Source organism: Gavia stellata, chromosome 13, assembly GCF_030936135.1.
Source record: "Gavia stellata isolate bGavSte3 chromosome 13, bGavSte3.hap2, whole genome shotgun sequence".
Lineage (NCBI taxonomy): Eukaryota > Metazoa > Chordata > Aves > Gaviiformes > Gaviidae > Gavia > Gavia stellata.
This window is the reverse complement of record NC_082606.1, coordinates 17,037,027-17,051,757: the sequence shown is the minus strand read 5'-3', so window position 1 is coordinate 17,051,757 and position 14,731 is coordinate 17,037,027. Positions and strand designations below refer to the sequence as shown.

The 14,731-nt window shown below is 42.2% G+C and overlaps 1 protein-coding gene across 1 annotated transcript in view; it reads left to right on the top strand.

Moving 5' to 3' along the window:
* The window catches only part of AKAP13 (A-kinase anchoring protein 13), a 76,549-nt gene that overhangs the window by 46,839 nt on the left and 14,979 nt on the right, over positions 1-14,731 (top strand). The window contains exons 10-20 of the mRNA XM_059824073.1: positions 3,246-3,313; positions 4,174-4,240; positions 5,445-5,580; positions 6,543-6,655; positions 7,727-7,873; positions 8,493-8,743; positions 9,357-9,482; positions 9,587-9,704; positions 10,236-10,484; positions 13,027-13,103; positions 14,478-14,659. Coding sequence (XP_059680056.1) covers positions 3,246-3,313; positions 4,174-4,240; positions 5,445-5,580; positions 6,543-6,655; positions 7,727-7,873; positions 8,493-8,743; positions 9,357-9,482; positions 9,587-9,704; positions 10,236-10,484; positions 13,027-13,103; positions 14,478-14,659 — 1,534 coding nt within the window. The remainder of the gene's footprint in view (positions 1-3,245; positions 3,314-4,173; positions 4,241-5,444; positions 5,581-6,542; positions 6,656-7,726; positions 7,874-8,492; positions 8,744-9,356; positions 9,483-9,586; positions 9,705-10,235; positions 10,485-13,026; positions 13,104-14,477; positions 14,660-14,731) is intronic.

The following is a 14,731-nucleotide window of genomic DNA, read 5'->3' as shown; positions in this document are numbered from 1 at the left end:
CGGTTTCACTCCTTCCTTTTGTTTTTCATTAAATCTGTCCCGGGAACTGCGAACCTTACACTTTATTTTCCTCTTGCTTAAGGATGTGGGGTGGGAGGGAGACTTTGGAGATAGTGATTCATGGAGCAGCGTGTTGCCTTATGGAAGCTGGACTGAAATGAGTCGTGGCTGCAAGGAGGTGCCCTGCAGCCTCCTTCCTAGCCTGTGCTTGGACATCACAGCATCCCGGGGGGGTTTCTGCCCCTTCTTGTTGGGATGTATCAGTTAGCTAGAGGACTTTGGTTATTTCAGCTGCATGTTACGGCTTGGGGCTGAGGTGCTTTGTTAAGATGGATGGGAGGTCAGGGAAAGCCAGCTTGGATCATGGCTTTTATTTCCAATGGGGGAAAAAATGTCCCATCCATCTGTAGTAGATTGCTTTAGTTCTCTGAAACACTGCTTCGGTGAGCCCTCAGTGAGAACAGCATGATACAAAAAGGAAATACTAACCCTTTTCTCCCTTTATACGTGAAATCGCATCACAGGTCAAATGGCAACTACCTGTGTGCATGTGAAGTATGTGCAATACAATGCAGGCGGTACCGGAACCACAGCAGAGGGTTTCTGTGAGATTGGTGATTTTGTTCTCTTTTCTTATTAGACGGTTTCTCATGCCTGTAGCTCGATAAGGTCAGCAGCGTTTGTGTGGTCAAGACCAGAATGGTGGCTGGTTTATGCAGCGACCCAAAGCATATGCAGACAAAAGAATATGCAGACAAAAATGTCTTTTTTCCCACTGCAGCTCAGGGCATTCTGTTCCTCACTATTAGTAATATTTTTTTACTCCACTAGCCTAGAGATGAGTCAAAGTTGTACAGGAATTGCTCCCAGGCTGGAGCAGGAGGCTCTGTCTCTGTCTGTTCCTTCTGGTAGATGAGCAGTGTATAAAACATCTCCAGTGAGCAGGGGAAGGAGCAGCCAGCTGAATCCCAAATGGCAGTTTCGAGTTTCCTGGAAGGGAAGAGATTTCAGCGAAGTTGTTTGCGTGAGACACGCTCTGTGTCAGCCTGATGGGAAATGGAAAACATCAACAATTATAAGCTCTCAAATGCATCCTTTCCCTTTGCCCACTTGACTTTCTTACTAGCTTCTGAAGCCACTTAAAACATCAAATATATCCCGATTTAACTCTGTATGTCCTAATGAGTTAAAGTAATCCAACAATGTCATATGTTTTAGCATAGACGTCCTTTCCTTATTTTTCACAGTACAACAGAAAATTATTTTAAGTTTTCTGTATTGGCCAGAATACGAGTGCCACATGGAAAGTTTGCTCTGGGTCCAGGTTGTTGTTAAGCTCACATCTGAGAGTGGTCCTTTCTCCCATCGCATCTTAAAATCAGCCATCAACTGCCTTGGAAATGGCTGATAATGAGCAACAGAGGCTCTGTTGTTCTGGTGCTGTTGTAGACTACTTTTTTCCCTACAAAAGTAGCAGTGCTTTACTGCTACCATCACTGCTCTGTCTCACCTGTGGATGACTTTTTCTTAATGCCTTTTTAAAGCACTGGATCATTTTAAATCAGTATCTCAATTTTTCAATGACATCCCCAGCTTCCTGAAACAGCTAGTCAATGCTGAAAGATTTAGTATGCTCTAAAACAAATGGGCAAGCAAAAAATCCCAGTTTTTAATAGCTCTCTGCCTGGTCTTTTTTATTTTTTTATGATCAGTGATGCAGAAAAGAAGCTTTTTGGGGTTTTAATTATTAATACTAGTGATACAGAGGAGTTGGAGGAACTTCCTGCCTGCTGAAGATTTGAATTGGAGAAATAAAATCCCTGAAACCAGATTTTCGATCTAAAAAATCAAAATGCTCTTTTGCTAAATGGTACATACTAAAGAGCTGCCTTCAGGCTTTCAAGGCTTGAGTGTGAATTTAATGGTTCTGAGTTGTCTCACTGCCTCTTTTCATGCGCCAGAAGCAGGTTCTGTCCCTCTTCCTTGTTTGATCTGAAAAATGATACTGCTTGTGGGTTTTTGCAAGAACATGCAGGTTTTTTTCTTCTGTCTCTCTTGCACAGGAAATTGTGGGACATTGACAGAATAGCAACGCCCTATGGCCTTACCCTTACCTCTCTCAAAATATCAGAATTACTGGCTTTTATTAAGTAGGACCAAATGTAAGAAATTTCAGGAATGTGAGCATATTTTGTCATTCTGGGCGTGGAATTTTTTCCTTTCATATTTCTTCTAGAAATAATTCAGAACTGTACGCTTACAGTGTAACGTACACTTAAAATATAATTCATGATGTGTGTTAATATGTGTTTTCACGAATGAGTGGAAATAACAGGTTTTCTCTAAGCTACTGAATCTCATCTGAGAGCTTTTGAGTTGTGATCTTTCATCTCTCAGAAGAGTTAATACTCCCAACCTAATTATCAATTATTATGAAAAAAAAAAAGGTTTTAATCATCTTTGAAAACGTTGATTCCCGGAAATCTGCTGGTAGAGATCATGGGCAGACCCGGGGTATTGTGAAAAAGATACGCAGCTCTTGCTCTGCAATATATGCAACAAAGGGTGGTGATAAAGCATGATGCTCTTTGCATTGGTAAATGTTGTGGGTTTGGTCCAAACCAGCGGCTTCAGTCTAGTTTTCAGCAGGAAGTCCCAACCTCACGGACGTGGTCACCTGGCAGATAGATGCTCCTGTTACTTTTTCTGATAATCCTCTAGTCAGCAGCACTTGGGTCCTGTACTGTAGATCTTGGCTATGATATGTCTGAGTTTATGTAAATGAATTTTCCTGTCCTTTTCCTGTCTTTTGAATCCCATAACCCTGGTCTTGATAAGAACAGTATTTGTGTTTCCAGAGAAAATATTGGCCCTACAATTGGTTTCTGTCTCCTGCTTCTGCTTTCCACCTTACTTTTATTTCAGAGGAATAACTCCATCTTTTTTCTTTCTTTTTTTTTTTAATTTAAGACCCATTAGGACCCTGGCAACTCAACCTTACATTGGTTTTTAAACAGAATTTCCTGTTAAATTCCATGAGGAAATCTTGTTAACAAACAAAGGGCTAATTATCTGGGAAAGCTGGCTGTCTCTCTGTATCTGTAGCTACTCATGTAAACCACAATGATGCCTGAAAGCTGTAATTCTCAGTTGTGCAAGATAACAGTTCAGATTACAAACATCAAAAACTGGCCTGTTTTCTGTGGTTTTTTTGTTTAATTGGTTGGGTTTTTTACTTTTGACAGACTGCAATGCAATTGTTCACAAAGGCTGTAAGGAGAGTTTTGCTTCTTGTGCAAAGGTCAAAATGAAGGTAAGAGATTTCATCTACTGAATAAACAAAAAAGTTTAAACAATTTACCATGCAGATATGTAACATCTTCTGCTGTATGTCCCAAAGTTTCCAGCTTGTTGGGAAGAACTTCAGCCCTTGTGCTATAGTGAGTAATTTCTCTGGGCTCTCCTGAAATTCCCCAGAACCATGTGTTAATACAGCAGTTGTCCCTGGGGTGCTGTGAATGCTCCAGGTCAGCGGCACAGGGTGTTTGTTGGCAGCAAATCCCCTGCATTGTTCCCTGCACTACACAGGGACCGTATGGTGAGATGGTCTGTCCTATGCTTTGATTAAAAAAAAAAAAACTAAAAACCACTTCACTGGCAAAACTCAGGGGTGTCCAGTGCCCTTAAATGCCGTATCTCTTAATTCTCAAATGCCGCATCCTGTAATGCAGCATCGCGTGTATATAATGCGTAGTGAAAACTATTAAATAAGTGTGTTGTTTATGAGGTATGCACAGAATTCGTGCTTGTCCCAAATGTGAGGAATGTCTTCTGCAGTATGGTTCTCCAAGGTAGTTAATGTTTATACAATTATGATTTTCAGTTCTTTTCAGTATTGTCAGCACTTTCTCTTCTCATTTTCCTATTTGCTGCACATTTCTCCATCTATTATTTTGCCCATTTCATTGATGACAACTGGGGGGGTGCACATGTTTGTGCGTGCATATATATATGTGTGTGTGTATATATTAAAAAAAAATACACATAGAGCCAAGAACTGATCTGTTCTGAGAGGATTCAGAAAAAAACATAGCTTTTTTTATTTTAGTTATGTGTCACAGCCTGACGGGAAAAGGGAGGAAGAAATTACAGTGAATATCGTTTTTCTTTCAGCCGCAGAGAGGGATGCTGCAGGCACACGATACCTCTTCGTTACCCACAGTAACCATGAGAAACAAAAGTAAGAAAACTTCCTTTCCCTCTGCTTTGGTGATGGTCTGTATTTGCTGTTCTTAACTGTTCTGACCACTAATATTTGATAGTATGAAAGATAAGCATTTATCAAAGCAGGGGTGAGAGCATCTTCTGTGCATGATAAGCAATGTTTGGGATTTCAGAAGCTGTACTGAAGTTGCACAGAGTTCATTCACTTCTGCAGTGTCCATGTAGCTTTCAGCAAATGTAAAGTCATCTCAGATTTAGAATAACTACCTGACTGCTGTAGCGTGCTGAAGGCCTACAGCTGATAAGTCCACAAAATCTGGAAGATGCAGCCTATATCCGTGGGTGTCTGACATTGGAAAGAATCCAACTATGAGTATTATATTAACAGAAATTGTTAAGATTACGAGTGGAGAGGATGCTTGTTCAAAATACTTTTTTTTTTAATTAAACAGTCTTATGCTTTGAGGTAGTAAAACCAGTAAGTTTAATTTTGAATAGGAGCAATACTGACAAACTTTTCTTGGCTGTGCTGAGATATACACTGCGCTGCGGAGCTACCCAGTGTGACCGAGGGCAAAGAACAGGAGTAAAATAGCCCACATGGGTTTTGTAGTGCCATGATTTGATAAGCTTATTTAGTGATAGCTTGGAGATCACTATATGGAACCACACTGTATGATACAGAAGTACCCAGTGTGGTATTTATGAAATTCAGAGGTATTGCTCCAGAAAGCAGAAATGCATCTGAAGAAGGGAAAATCTGGAATCAATATGAAAAGATTAGTTTAAGGTATGTGACAGAATAATGAGATAAGGATTAGCATGTCTCTGTGGTACGTACTGATAGAGAAACCTATCTCAAAAAGTTTGACCAGAAGCAGGAAGATGTATATAATTATAGGCCCAGGGAAATTAAAAAGCAACGTAGTAGATTGCTACTTGTGATAATTTATCAAATAAAATTAAACTCAGTTTCCCAAGTGTATGTTTCTGGATGTGCAGATCCCATCTAGATCTTCTAAGCATAGTGCAATGCAGTCAATTCTGCACAGGAGCCAATGTTCTTTCCTTCGTATGGCTATTTAACAGCTGAGATCTCCTGGTGACAACTCCAGAAAGAAAAGGAAGTTAATTTTAGAGCCTGTTTTTTTTAAGTCATCACCATCACAGTTAACAGGGCAGTTGCATGAGCTGACTCTTCTCCGACACTTCCCTTCCAGGCTCACAACCGAAGGAGCGCCCTCGCTCTGCCATACTTGCTCCTGATGAAAACACCGTAACCTCAATATTCAACAACAGGAGATCACAACAGACTACAGCACTTTCGAAAAGTGTTTCAATACAGAACATTGCAGGGTAAGGTTTCTCCCTGTGCACGTGAGTATGTGTGGATTATCCGACACTGTGAGCGTAGAGAAATTCAGATCTCATTAAAAATAAATTCATGTACTATGATTTGTGTTAAAGGTACAGAAGAGGATCACAAAACCAGAAATAACTATATTGTATATGATACCATCAGTTGTCTTTTGCACAATCAGATTGTCTGGGTTAGTTTAGACATGGCACGAGTTCAGAGGCATCTGTGTTGGCCTGGTTATGTTCAAGGCCACTTCATAGAGATGCTCCGGGCTCCAGGAGGAAATTCCCTTGCCTTGGGCTGGGTACTGTGCAAGCACACATTTGCTGCTCAGGTATAGTATTAACTTGTGTGTCCGTAATGATAGGGTGGAGGCACAGAGCTGCAGTCTTCATGGTGTTTTAGGACTGCATTGTACATAATTAATTACAAAAAATCATAGAAAAAAATCTAATTCATGGTTCCTACACTACCTGCATTTTGAACTGTTCTACACACAGGGCAGTAGCATGGACTGGCATCTTCTGGACAGTTTGTATGCCCTGGCTATTCATGGTGAAATGTACTTCAGTCCATTTTTCTGATCTTTCTCAGAGCTAGCGATAAAGACTCTTGGATAGCCTTTTGCGGTGCATTTTTGCACTGCGTGCACCAAGGACAATGAGGATGGGAGGTGACTGTAAAATGGACAGTAATGAAAAGAAGTTATCCAAACCATAAAAACTCAGGTGTGATTCTTTATAGAAGAAGCACTGTCACTCAGAACTGTAGATCTTGCAGCTTGTTGAGCCCCAATGGGTAGTATTTAGAAAACAATTAGTAAAAGTACATTTCTGTACATAACCATGCAACCCTTGCTTTGGTTTTCAATTCATATTTAAAATGCATTTCTTCTGTGTATTTGACAGTACGTTTGGCTGGTTTTTTATGTCATAAACGATGTTCTGTTTTTCTGCAGAGTTGGGAACGATGACAGCTTAATACACACTTGGAAATTCCTGTCTCAGTCAACAGACTCCTTACATAAAATCAGTCGGGTGAATGAATCCATGGAGTCACTGGTTGACGAAGGTAAGAGATCCCCATGGCGTTTATAGCAAAAGGAAGGTCTCAGTGCTGCTTCCCAGAAACAGAAAATCCATTTTGGCATTTCAGCAAGTGTTTTCCTTTCTAATGGACAACTAAAGTGCATTTACTTTAATCTTAGAATATTAGTATGATAAACTAAAAAAAGCCCCACATAGTAATTTCTTTAGCTTGCTGAATTGTGGGAAAACATTTAGAAGGTTTCAGTTACAGTTGATTACTTGGAATTTAGCTCAGGGGCGAACATTTCCTCTTCTGTTCTACACCTCTGGCCCATTCATACAGCCACAGATTTTGCACTATGTCACCTTTTTCATGCTGATGTCTTGTGTTTTCTATTTTTGCCAGAGTGGGGAAGGAGGAAAAGTACTCTTTACTTTTGTGGGTTTGAAAGTGAAGTCAGTTAAATTAATTTCTTAAGTTTAAATATTTTTTAGATATGGTGCTTTTTTAGGATATAATCAGTATTTTTACATCTTAGCCAATATTTACATGAAAAGAACAGAATGGTCTTAATTTATTAAGGACTAAACAAGGGCATGCTCATGGTGACCAGAGAAAATTTCCCAGTTCCTGCACAAATGAGCAATCTTTCTTAAAGATATATATGTGTGTATGTAATGTATGTAGTGTTCACTTCTACCTGCATCAGTTCTGGCTTTCTAAGCTTGAAAACACAGACTTCACATAGGTCTAAGTTTCCTTGATTCAGTGATGTAAATGAGGGAAGACAACCTGGATGTTGTGGTTTTTTATTTATCTGCTCTGTTGTTGCATTACAGGTAAAGAATCCATTGTCTTTTATCTGAGCTAGAATTTGGTCTATGTGAAAATGGTGAACTAGTTTTGTGCAACTAGCAAATAACCTTTAAAAGTGCTTTTCATAACCTGGTCCGTACGTGGTATAATTCCATATGATCTTTTTTGTGTCAGTAAAGGAGAATGTGTGTGATGTCTGTGGTATGACAGAGAACGCCTAAACCTAGATGAATAGACAGGAATCCCAAATGAGACAAGTTACCCACATCGTAATGGCGCTTGCATTGCTTTGTGAAGGTGCGGACATGAATGAAGGACAGCTGATGGGAGACCTGGAATTAGATTCCAAGCAGCTGGAGGCAGAGTCCTGGAGCCAAGTAGTGGACAGCAAGTTCCTACAGCAGCAAAACAAAGACATTGTCAAACGGCAAGATGTCATTTATGGTGAGATACCTGTATCTTGATTTTTCACTCATTGTAGATAGCTTCTTGATATACTCACATGCATAGGTTTGGGAAGTTTTAGGTCAGTGAATAGGAACATTATCTTGGTTCCCTCAGAAGCCAAAGTTTCATTCTTGAAGTTCTCAGAAACGTAATGTATTCTGTGAAAGCTTACTTTCTGCATTTCACAAATCCAGAAGCCATAAAAAAAAAAAAATAATTGCCTCTCCTCATATGTCTGCTGATGACATTTAAACTCTGTTACAGCAGAGCAGCTAGCTAGGAAGTCTTCTGCTGGATGCAAGAGCCATCCTGTATGGCAAAAGCCCACAGTGTTGAGGCTGGCACAGTGAGGTGTTAGGAAGGAGCAGGTAACAGTGCTGAAGGTTCAGACCTCAGCAGCAATGTCCAAAGCTCTTTATTGTGGGACTCCTCTGCCCCCTATTTCTCCCACACGTGAAACTATTGATTGATGTTTCAACACCTGACATGAAATTTTCTGAAGCCACTTAGAGAAGCCCAGTTATGGAAGAGCTTTATAATGGCAGCTTTTCTTTGCACTGTACACCCATGTACTCTACATTGACCTTGGTTTTGACCTTGTCCTCATCCTATACAGAGCTAATGCAGACAGAAATGCATCATGTCCGCACCCTGAAGATCATGAATGATGTATACAGCGCTGGGATGATAAAGGAACTGCAGTATGATCAACAGGTCGTGGACAAGATCTTTCCTTGCCTGGAAAACTTGCTGCACATCCACAGTCACTTCTTCCAGCGGATTCTGGAAAGGAAGAAGGAGTCGTTGGTAGACAGAAGTGAAAAGAACTTTGTTATCAAGAGGATAGGTGACATCCTAGTGAATCAAGTAAGCGCTGGAAAATGCTTGCACTTCTGAGAGCACAGCTGGAAACCAGGCGCTCTTCCTTCCCTCCTGTTTATGCCTGTTAATCACAGCTGATGGCACCTTTACTCTTGTAAAAATCTCCACCTCTGCTTTTTGAAGCACTCTTTGCTCTTTCAGAGGAGGGTTTAATGATGAAAATTAATTTATTTTGTGGGAAAGAGAAGCATTCCCTGACAGGCACAGAACGGTTTGACCATAGCCTGGAGGGTAGGCAGCAGCCCACAGCAAAATATGCCTAGTGTGTTTCTTGGCTGAGTTACTGACCTGCTATTTAACTTTGGGTGGGTCATTTTACTTTTCTTTATCTGTGCTTTCTCCTTCTTCTTTTTGTCTATCTTAACCTTTTTGTTATTGGCTTTGGAGCGCTGTGAGTAGAATCCCAAATTTTGCAGTATGTGTGAAGTCAGTGAAGTCCCAAACTCAGCTCTTTACTTCCTAGAGATCTGCTTGCTTGGTTTCGGAGGCTTTGGACTAATTTTGTTTCATCAGGTCTTTTGAGAGACTGGCAGGCACTGCTGGGATATCACACCAGGAGCTCAGTGCCAATTGGACCTCTGTGTCTCATGTCTTGCAGTTCTCCGGGGAGAGTGCTGAGCGAATGAAGAAAACATATGGCAAATTCTGTGGGCATCACAATGAGGCAGTAAATAACTTCAAAGATCTGTACTCAAAGGACAAGCGGTTTCAGGCATTTGTCAAGGTATGACCTGGTAGAACAGACATAGTCGATAGAAAAAGTATGTCCTTTCTGCACTCTGGTGAGCGTTTTGCTACAGAACTGAAATTTTTGTCTTTGTTCCTTAGAGAAAAATGAGCAGCTCCCTGGTGAGGCGTCTTGGGATTTCTGAATGTATCTTGTTGGTAACACAGAGAATCACAAAGTACCCGGTCCTTTTACAAAGGATACTGCAGTACACCAAAGGTAGGGACCACTTCCTCTCTTCTAAGTGTGTATTTGTTCCTCCAGTGTAAATTTCTTGGAACCTTTCCAGCTGAAGCAGATTTTCTTAGAATAGACTGACTAATCCAGTCATAATTGTCTCACACCGCAGCAATGAGATGACTCAGTTTCATATCTCCATTTAGGATTAGTTGTTCGGGTGCATTGATTTAGTTGTTATAAGTCTGCCTGTAATAATTATGGAGCAACATGCTTAGACTCCAAAGTCTCCCAGCTTGCTTTTTTTGGTAATGGCTAAAATATGTGCTTAATTTGTGTATTTTATCTATATTGTGTCATATACAAAGGATATTGAAAAAGTCCCTGACCTCAACCATATTTGTGAATTTTTCCCCCTCCTTAAGGAGGAAAAATGTAGCCTGTGTCATGAAAGTATTAAAAAGTTATAATGTGGGAATTTGGGAGGGAGAAGAGGAAGGAAGGAAGTAAAATCGGGAAGTTAGAGCCCACAAGGATGAAGTGAAATCAAGGTGTTTCTCTTTCTGTTCAAAGAAAATGAAGTGGAACATGAAGACTTGACTCAGTCATTAAACCTCGTTAAAGATGTGATTGCTGCAGTCAATAGCAAAGTCAGCAATTATGAAAAGAAAATGCGCCTTGGTGAGATTTACAGCCGGACGGATAGCAAGTCCATCATGAGGATGAAGAGTGGCCAGATGTTTGCAAGAGAGGACTTGAGGCATCGCAAGCTCATCCGAGATGGGCCTGTTTCACTAAAAAATGCAGCTGGCCGGTTAAAAGGTAAGACTATCCTGCCTTCTGCTGGGGGAGAATCACAGAATCGCTAAGGTTGGAAAAGACCTGTAAGATCATCAAGTCCAACCATCAACTAACACCCCCATGCCCACTAAACCATGTCCCACAATGCCTCGTCCATACGTTCCTTGAACACCTCCAGTGATGGGGACTCCACCACTTCCCTGGGCAGCTTATTCCAGTGTCTCACCACTCTCTCAGTAAAGAAATTTTTCCTAATATCCAGTCTAAACCTCCCCTGGCGCAACTTGAGGCCATTTCCTCTTGTCCTGTCACTCGTCACTTGGTAGAAGGAGGATACAGCTCGCTCTCTCTAGATGTAGGATTAGTCCTCAGATTGGTGTTTCCAGCCTTTATTTATTCTTCTGCTTTGAGAGATTTTGACAGCAGCTTTCCCCGTGCTGTACACTCGCTTATCATCGCAGTATTTCCGATTCCTCGTGTTGTTTCTACTCTTTGCCTCCTGGTGACTGCATGCCTGCTGAAGGCTTGGGTTGCAGTGACACTTGGGTTGCAGTGACACCTCAGTGCATCAGCCAAGGAGCGGAGTCGCTGGGGCATCTTTGGGCCAGGGGTATGCAGTGGGGCTGCAGTTGCCCAGAGCAGTGAGTCGGATCTCTCTGCCACGATGCGCTTGTGCGGCGGTTCCAGGAAGCATGCTCACAGCATCCAAAAGCCAGCCTCAGCTTCCCGATGGCTCTGCCCACCAGCAGCACTGCCTTTCCTTTGCTCTAAGGTCTGCAGTAGCGTCGCCCAGGCTCAGTCTTACCATCCTGGTTTCGCTGGGACTCCAGAGAGGTGTCCCAGGCATTTGTTGCTCTTGAACCTCTTGAGCTGCTGACGCAAACTCTTCAGGAGAGGCTCTGATGTCCCTGCAGCTGCCTCTTATTTGGTCAATGTTCCCTTGAATTGCTTTTTGTTTGTTATCAGGGCGAAGTAGTTTTAAAGGTGCTGTGCTCTGCTGAACACTGAAGTTCTCTACTGAATTAAACACTAAATCTCCCAATGAAGCCTTCAGCTGGGACCAGGGCGGCAGTAAGAGCAGACAGGGCTGTGTCTCAGGCTTGACAGGAGGGCAGGGCTTTCATTCTCTCACTCCAGCATCAGCTGATTAAACCAGGGTACTTGGGCATGAATGGGGACTGGTGGCCCGGTGCTGTGCTGTGCAAGGAGGCAGTGATAACGTGAAATTCCATATCAGGTATGATTTATTTTTAGGTTTTGGAAACAGGAAGTTTACAGATGATTTCTAGGCACCCGAGATTACTACTGACTTTAGATGGTGGGTGAAGGAAGTTACGCTGCTGTTGTGAAATCTTGTGATAAGTACAGGCTGCATTTGCATTTCTAAGTCATAGAAATACATAAACATAGGGCAAGCTCCCAGTGAAAGCAGTTCCTGCAGACAAGCTGCAGAGCCCAGGGAGAGAGTAGCTGGTTCATACATTCAGGCTATTTCGCGGGATTTGAAATGGAGCACAGAGAAGTATAGGAAGAACTTTTCTTAGAGGGTTTTAGCATTTCCCCTCTTGCAAAGTGTACAGACGATAGAGAAGACCACAGAGTCAAACACCAACATTTGCAAACCTCCCAGAGCTTCGAGTTCATTTTGCAGCTTTGATTAAAGTTTGGTGGTTCTTTTATCTGGAATGGATCCTGTCTTCCCAAAACAGAATGGAAGGAATTAGCCATGGGGATGATATAACTTTTTGGTTTACTTCCTCTCTGTCACAAGATTTCCCAAGTACATTACACAAAAACTCTTTGTACTGAGGGCTCTGGGTGGGGCATTATACTTGGTAGTTGCTGTGCAACTTTACCATGTGTCATTAGGAGACTTTGGAAGGCTGTACGGGTACTCTGGGAAAAGGCTGTGTTCTCATATAAAATCCTCTGTTGGCTTGATGTTGTGCTTCCTTCTCCTGTGAAAGAAAGCCAGGTCCTGCATCTCACACAGGCTCTGTCGTCTCCCTTTGGAGTCGGCAAGAGTTGTGTTTGCCTGTGAGCAGAGTTAGCGGTGGCTCCTGAAGTCAGTATTTCCTGGGAAAGAAACCGCAGCTGACAGACGTTGTTATTGCACGATAATTTACACTCTGCACACCACTCATCAAGAGAACCATAAAACCCAAAACTTCCTGTGCAGATATTTTGCTCGAGGGCTAAAATATTGATTGTTTGAGAAAACAGTGCTTCTAATTCAGTAAGCGTCTCTAGCTTTCACTGTTATGCCCACGTCCTAACTGTTAGAAAGCATATAGCTGGAGAGGAGCACCCCTGCTCTGACAGATGAGAGAAAATCCTGCAGGTTTCCCAGGTGCTGTTGTATTTTGTGTAATGCAAAATCGGTTCAGAGCTAACCTGACCCAGCATCTCCAGGAGCTGCCCCTGCTCCTTCTGCTAACCAGGAGATTGACGCCCCCTTCCAGGATATGCAAAAACAGCTCCCCAGCGCTGGTGTTATTAAAAGAAACCTGTTTGGGGGTAGGTTGCATGGTTATACTGCTCTGGTATGCTTTTTCTTTTGCAGAAGTCCAGGCTGTTCTCCTTTCGGACATGCTCGTATTCCTTCAGGAGAAGGACCAGAAGTATGTCTTTGCCTCACTGGTAAGGCTTCAACCTTTTCTCCTCCTTCCTTTTCTACGTGAGAGACCCCTGATGTGTGTTGTGCAGTGAAGCCAGCCGTTGCCTGCTAAACAACTTAATTTTCTTGCTTCTAACATTTTCATTTGCTGAGCAGACTCCATTATTTTTGATAGGAAAACATGTCTTCGTGCCCCACCTCCCCTTCCTGCAGTGCCTTGGCACAGCTGATAATTGGCCTTGAAAACATGCCTGTCGCTTGATACACTTACTGCTTTTCAGTTTGTGCAAATTGAAGCAGTGATTGGGGTGGGAGGGGGCAATGGGATAAAGCAAACATTGTAAAAATGAATCTTAGCAGAAGGAAATGTCCTAATACATTGTTGAACTGCTATGGGGGGCAGGGGAAATGTCACTGCAGTAAATTCAACAGAACAGCTTGAAAATACATGTCAAGAGGAATAGATTTGTAACGCACAAGACCAAAAACATTAGCTTTTGAAGGCAGGCCTCATAAAAGGGCTAGGCACACTGACCTGCTAAAGAAAACCTAGTACCTAATTGAGTCTGTTGGGACTGTACCTTACAGGCATGGTCTAGACTGGCTAAACCTTGCGACCTTTCCACCCTTTGAACATTTTGAAAGCTGAGAATTTGTTATTCCAGTTCCACCAACAATCTGCACAGACTCAGTGCCCTACACAGGGGAGGCTGATTTGCACACAAGTCCTGCTAGTGAAGAGCTACCAAGTCAACCCAGCGTAGCGTCCTGTAAAACGCACAAAGGGGCTGACTCATATGCAGATGACACAACAGCGAAGCGGTGTTTTAATGGAGCAGGCTGATTGCACAGAGACCGTAGCACGCAATGAACGTCATCTTACACACAAGTCTTCTCCATCATAGGAGTCAGCTGTGAGCTGCTGAGAACAGCAGGGGTTTTGTGAGATTTGAAAAGAAGATGTTAATCCATCCCGGAGAGAGATTGCAAAGATAATGTGTGTGAAGCAGGCACTAGCAAGCTGCACTAAGTTCAAGGAGCTGTGATACTAATGGCAGAGAGAGCGTGGGCAGGAGGAGATGAGATCAAAGGTCTGCTGGAGTTAGAGCAAAATATGGTAGAGTTTTTCAAACCCACAAAGTCAATTTTAAATTAATTCTTTGTTGAAAAGGAAGAAGGTGAGATTGCTTTTCCTACAGGACTGATGGAGGAAAGCAAGCCCTTCCCTGTTCTTTAACCCCATTAAAATGATTTATTTTTTTAATTAGCCAATAGGTTCAGAAAATGTTTGCAACCTAAGAGAGGTAGTAGTATGGGTATTGGGACCTCTCCAATGCTAGTTTGCATCTGGGAACTAGTACTGTTCACTCTCCTCACCCATTTCTTTCCATCTGAAGGACCAGAAATCCACTGTAATCTCTCTGAAGAAGTTGATCGTACGAGAAGTGGCTCATGAAGAGAAGGGTTTGTTCCTGATCAGTATGGGTGTAAAAGATCCCGAAATGGTGGAAGTCCATGCCAGCTCCAAAGAAGAGCGTAACGGCTGGATACAGATCATTCAAGACACAATGAACACCATGTAAGCTACCAAGTGTGTTCTTGCAAGGCAGGTGATGCACATGGTCGTGTTCTGATAGTAACTGAGATGTGT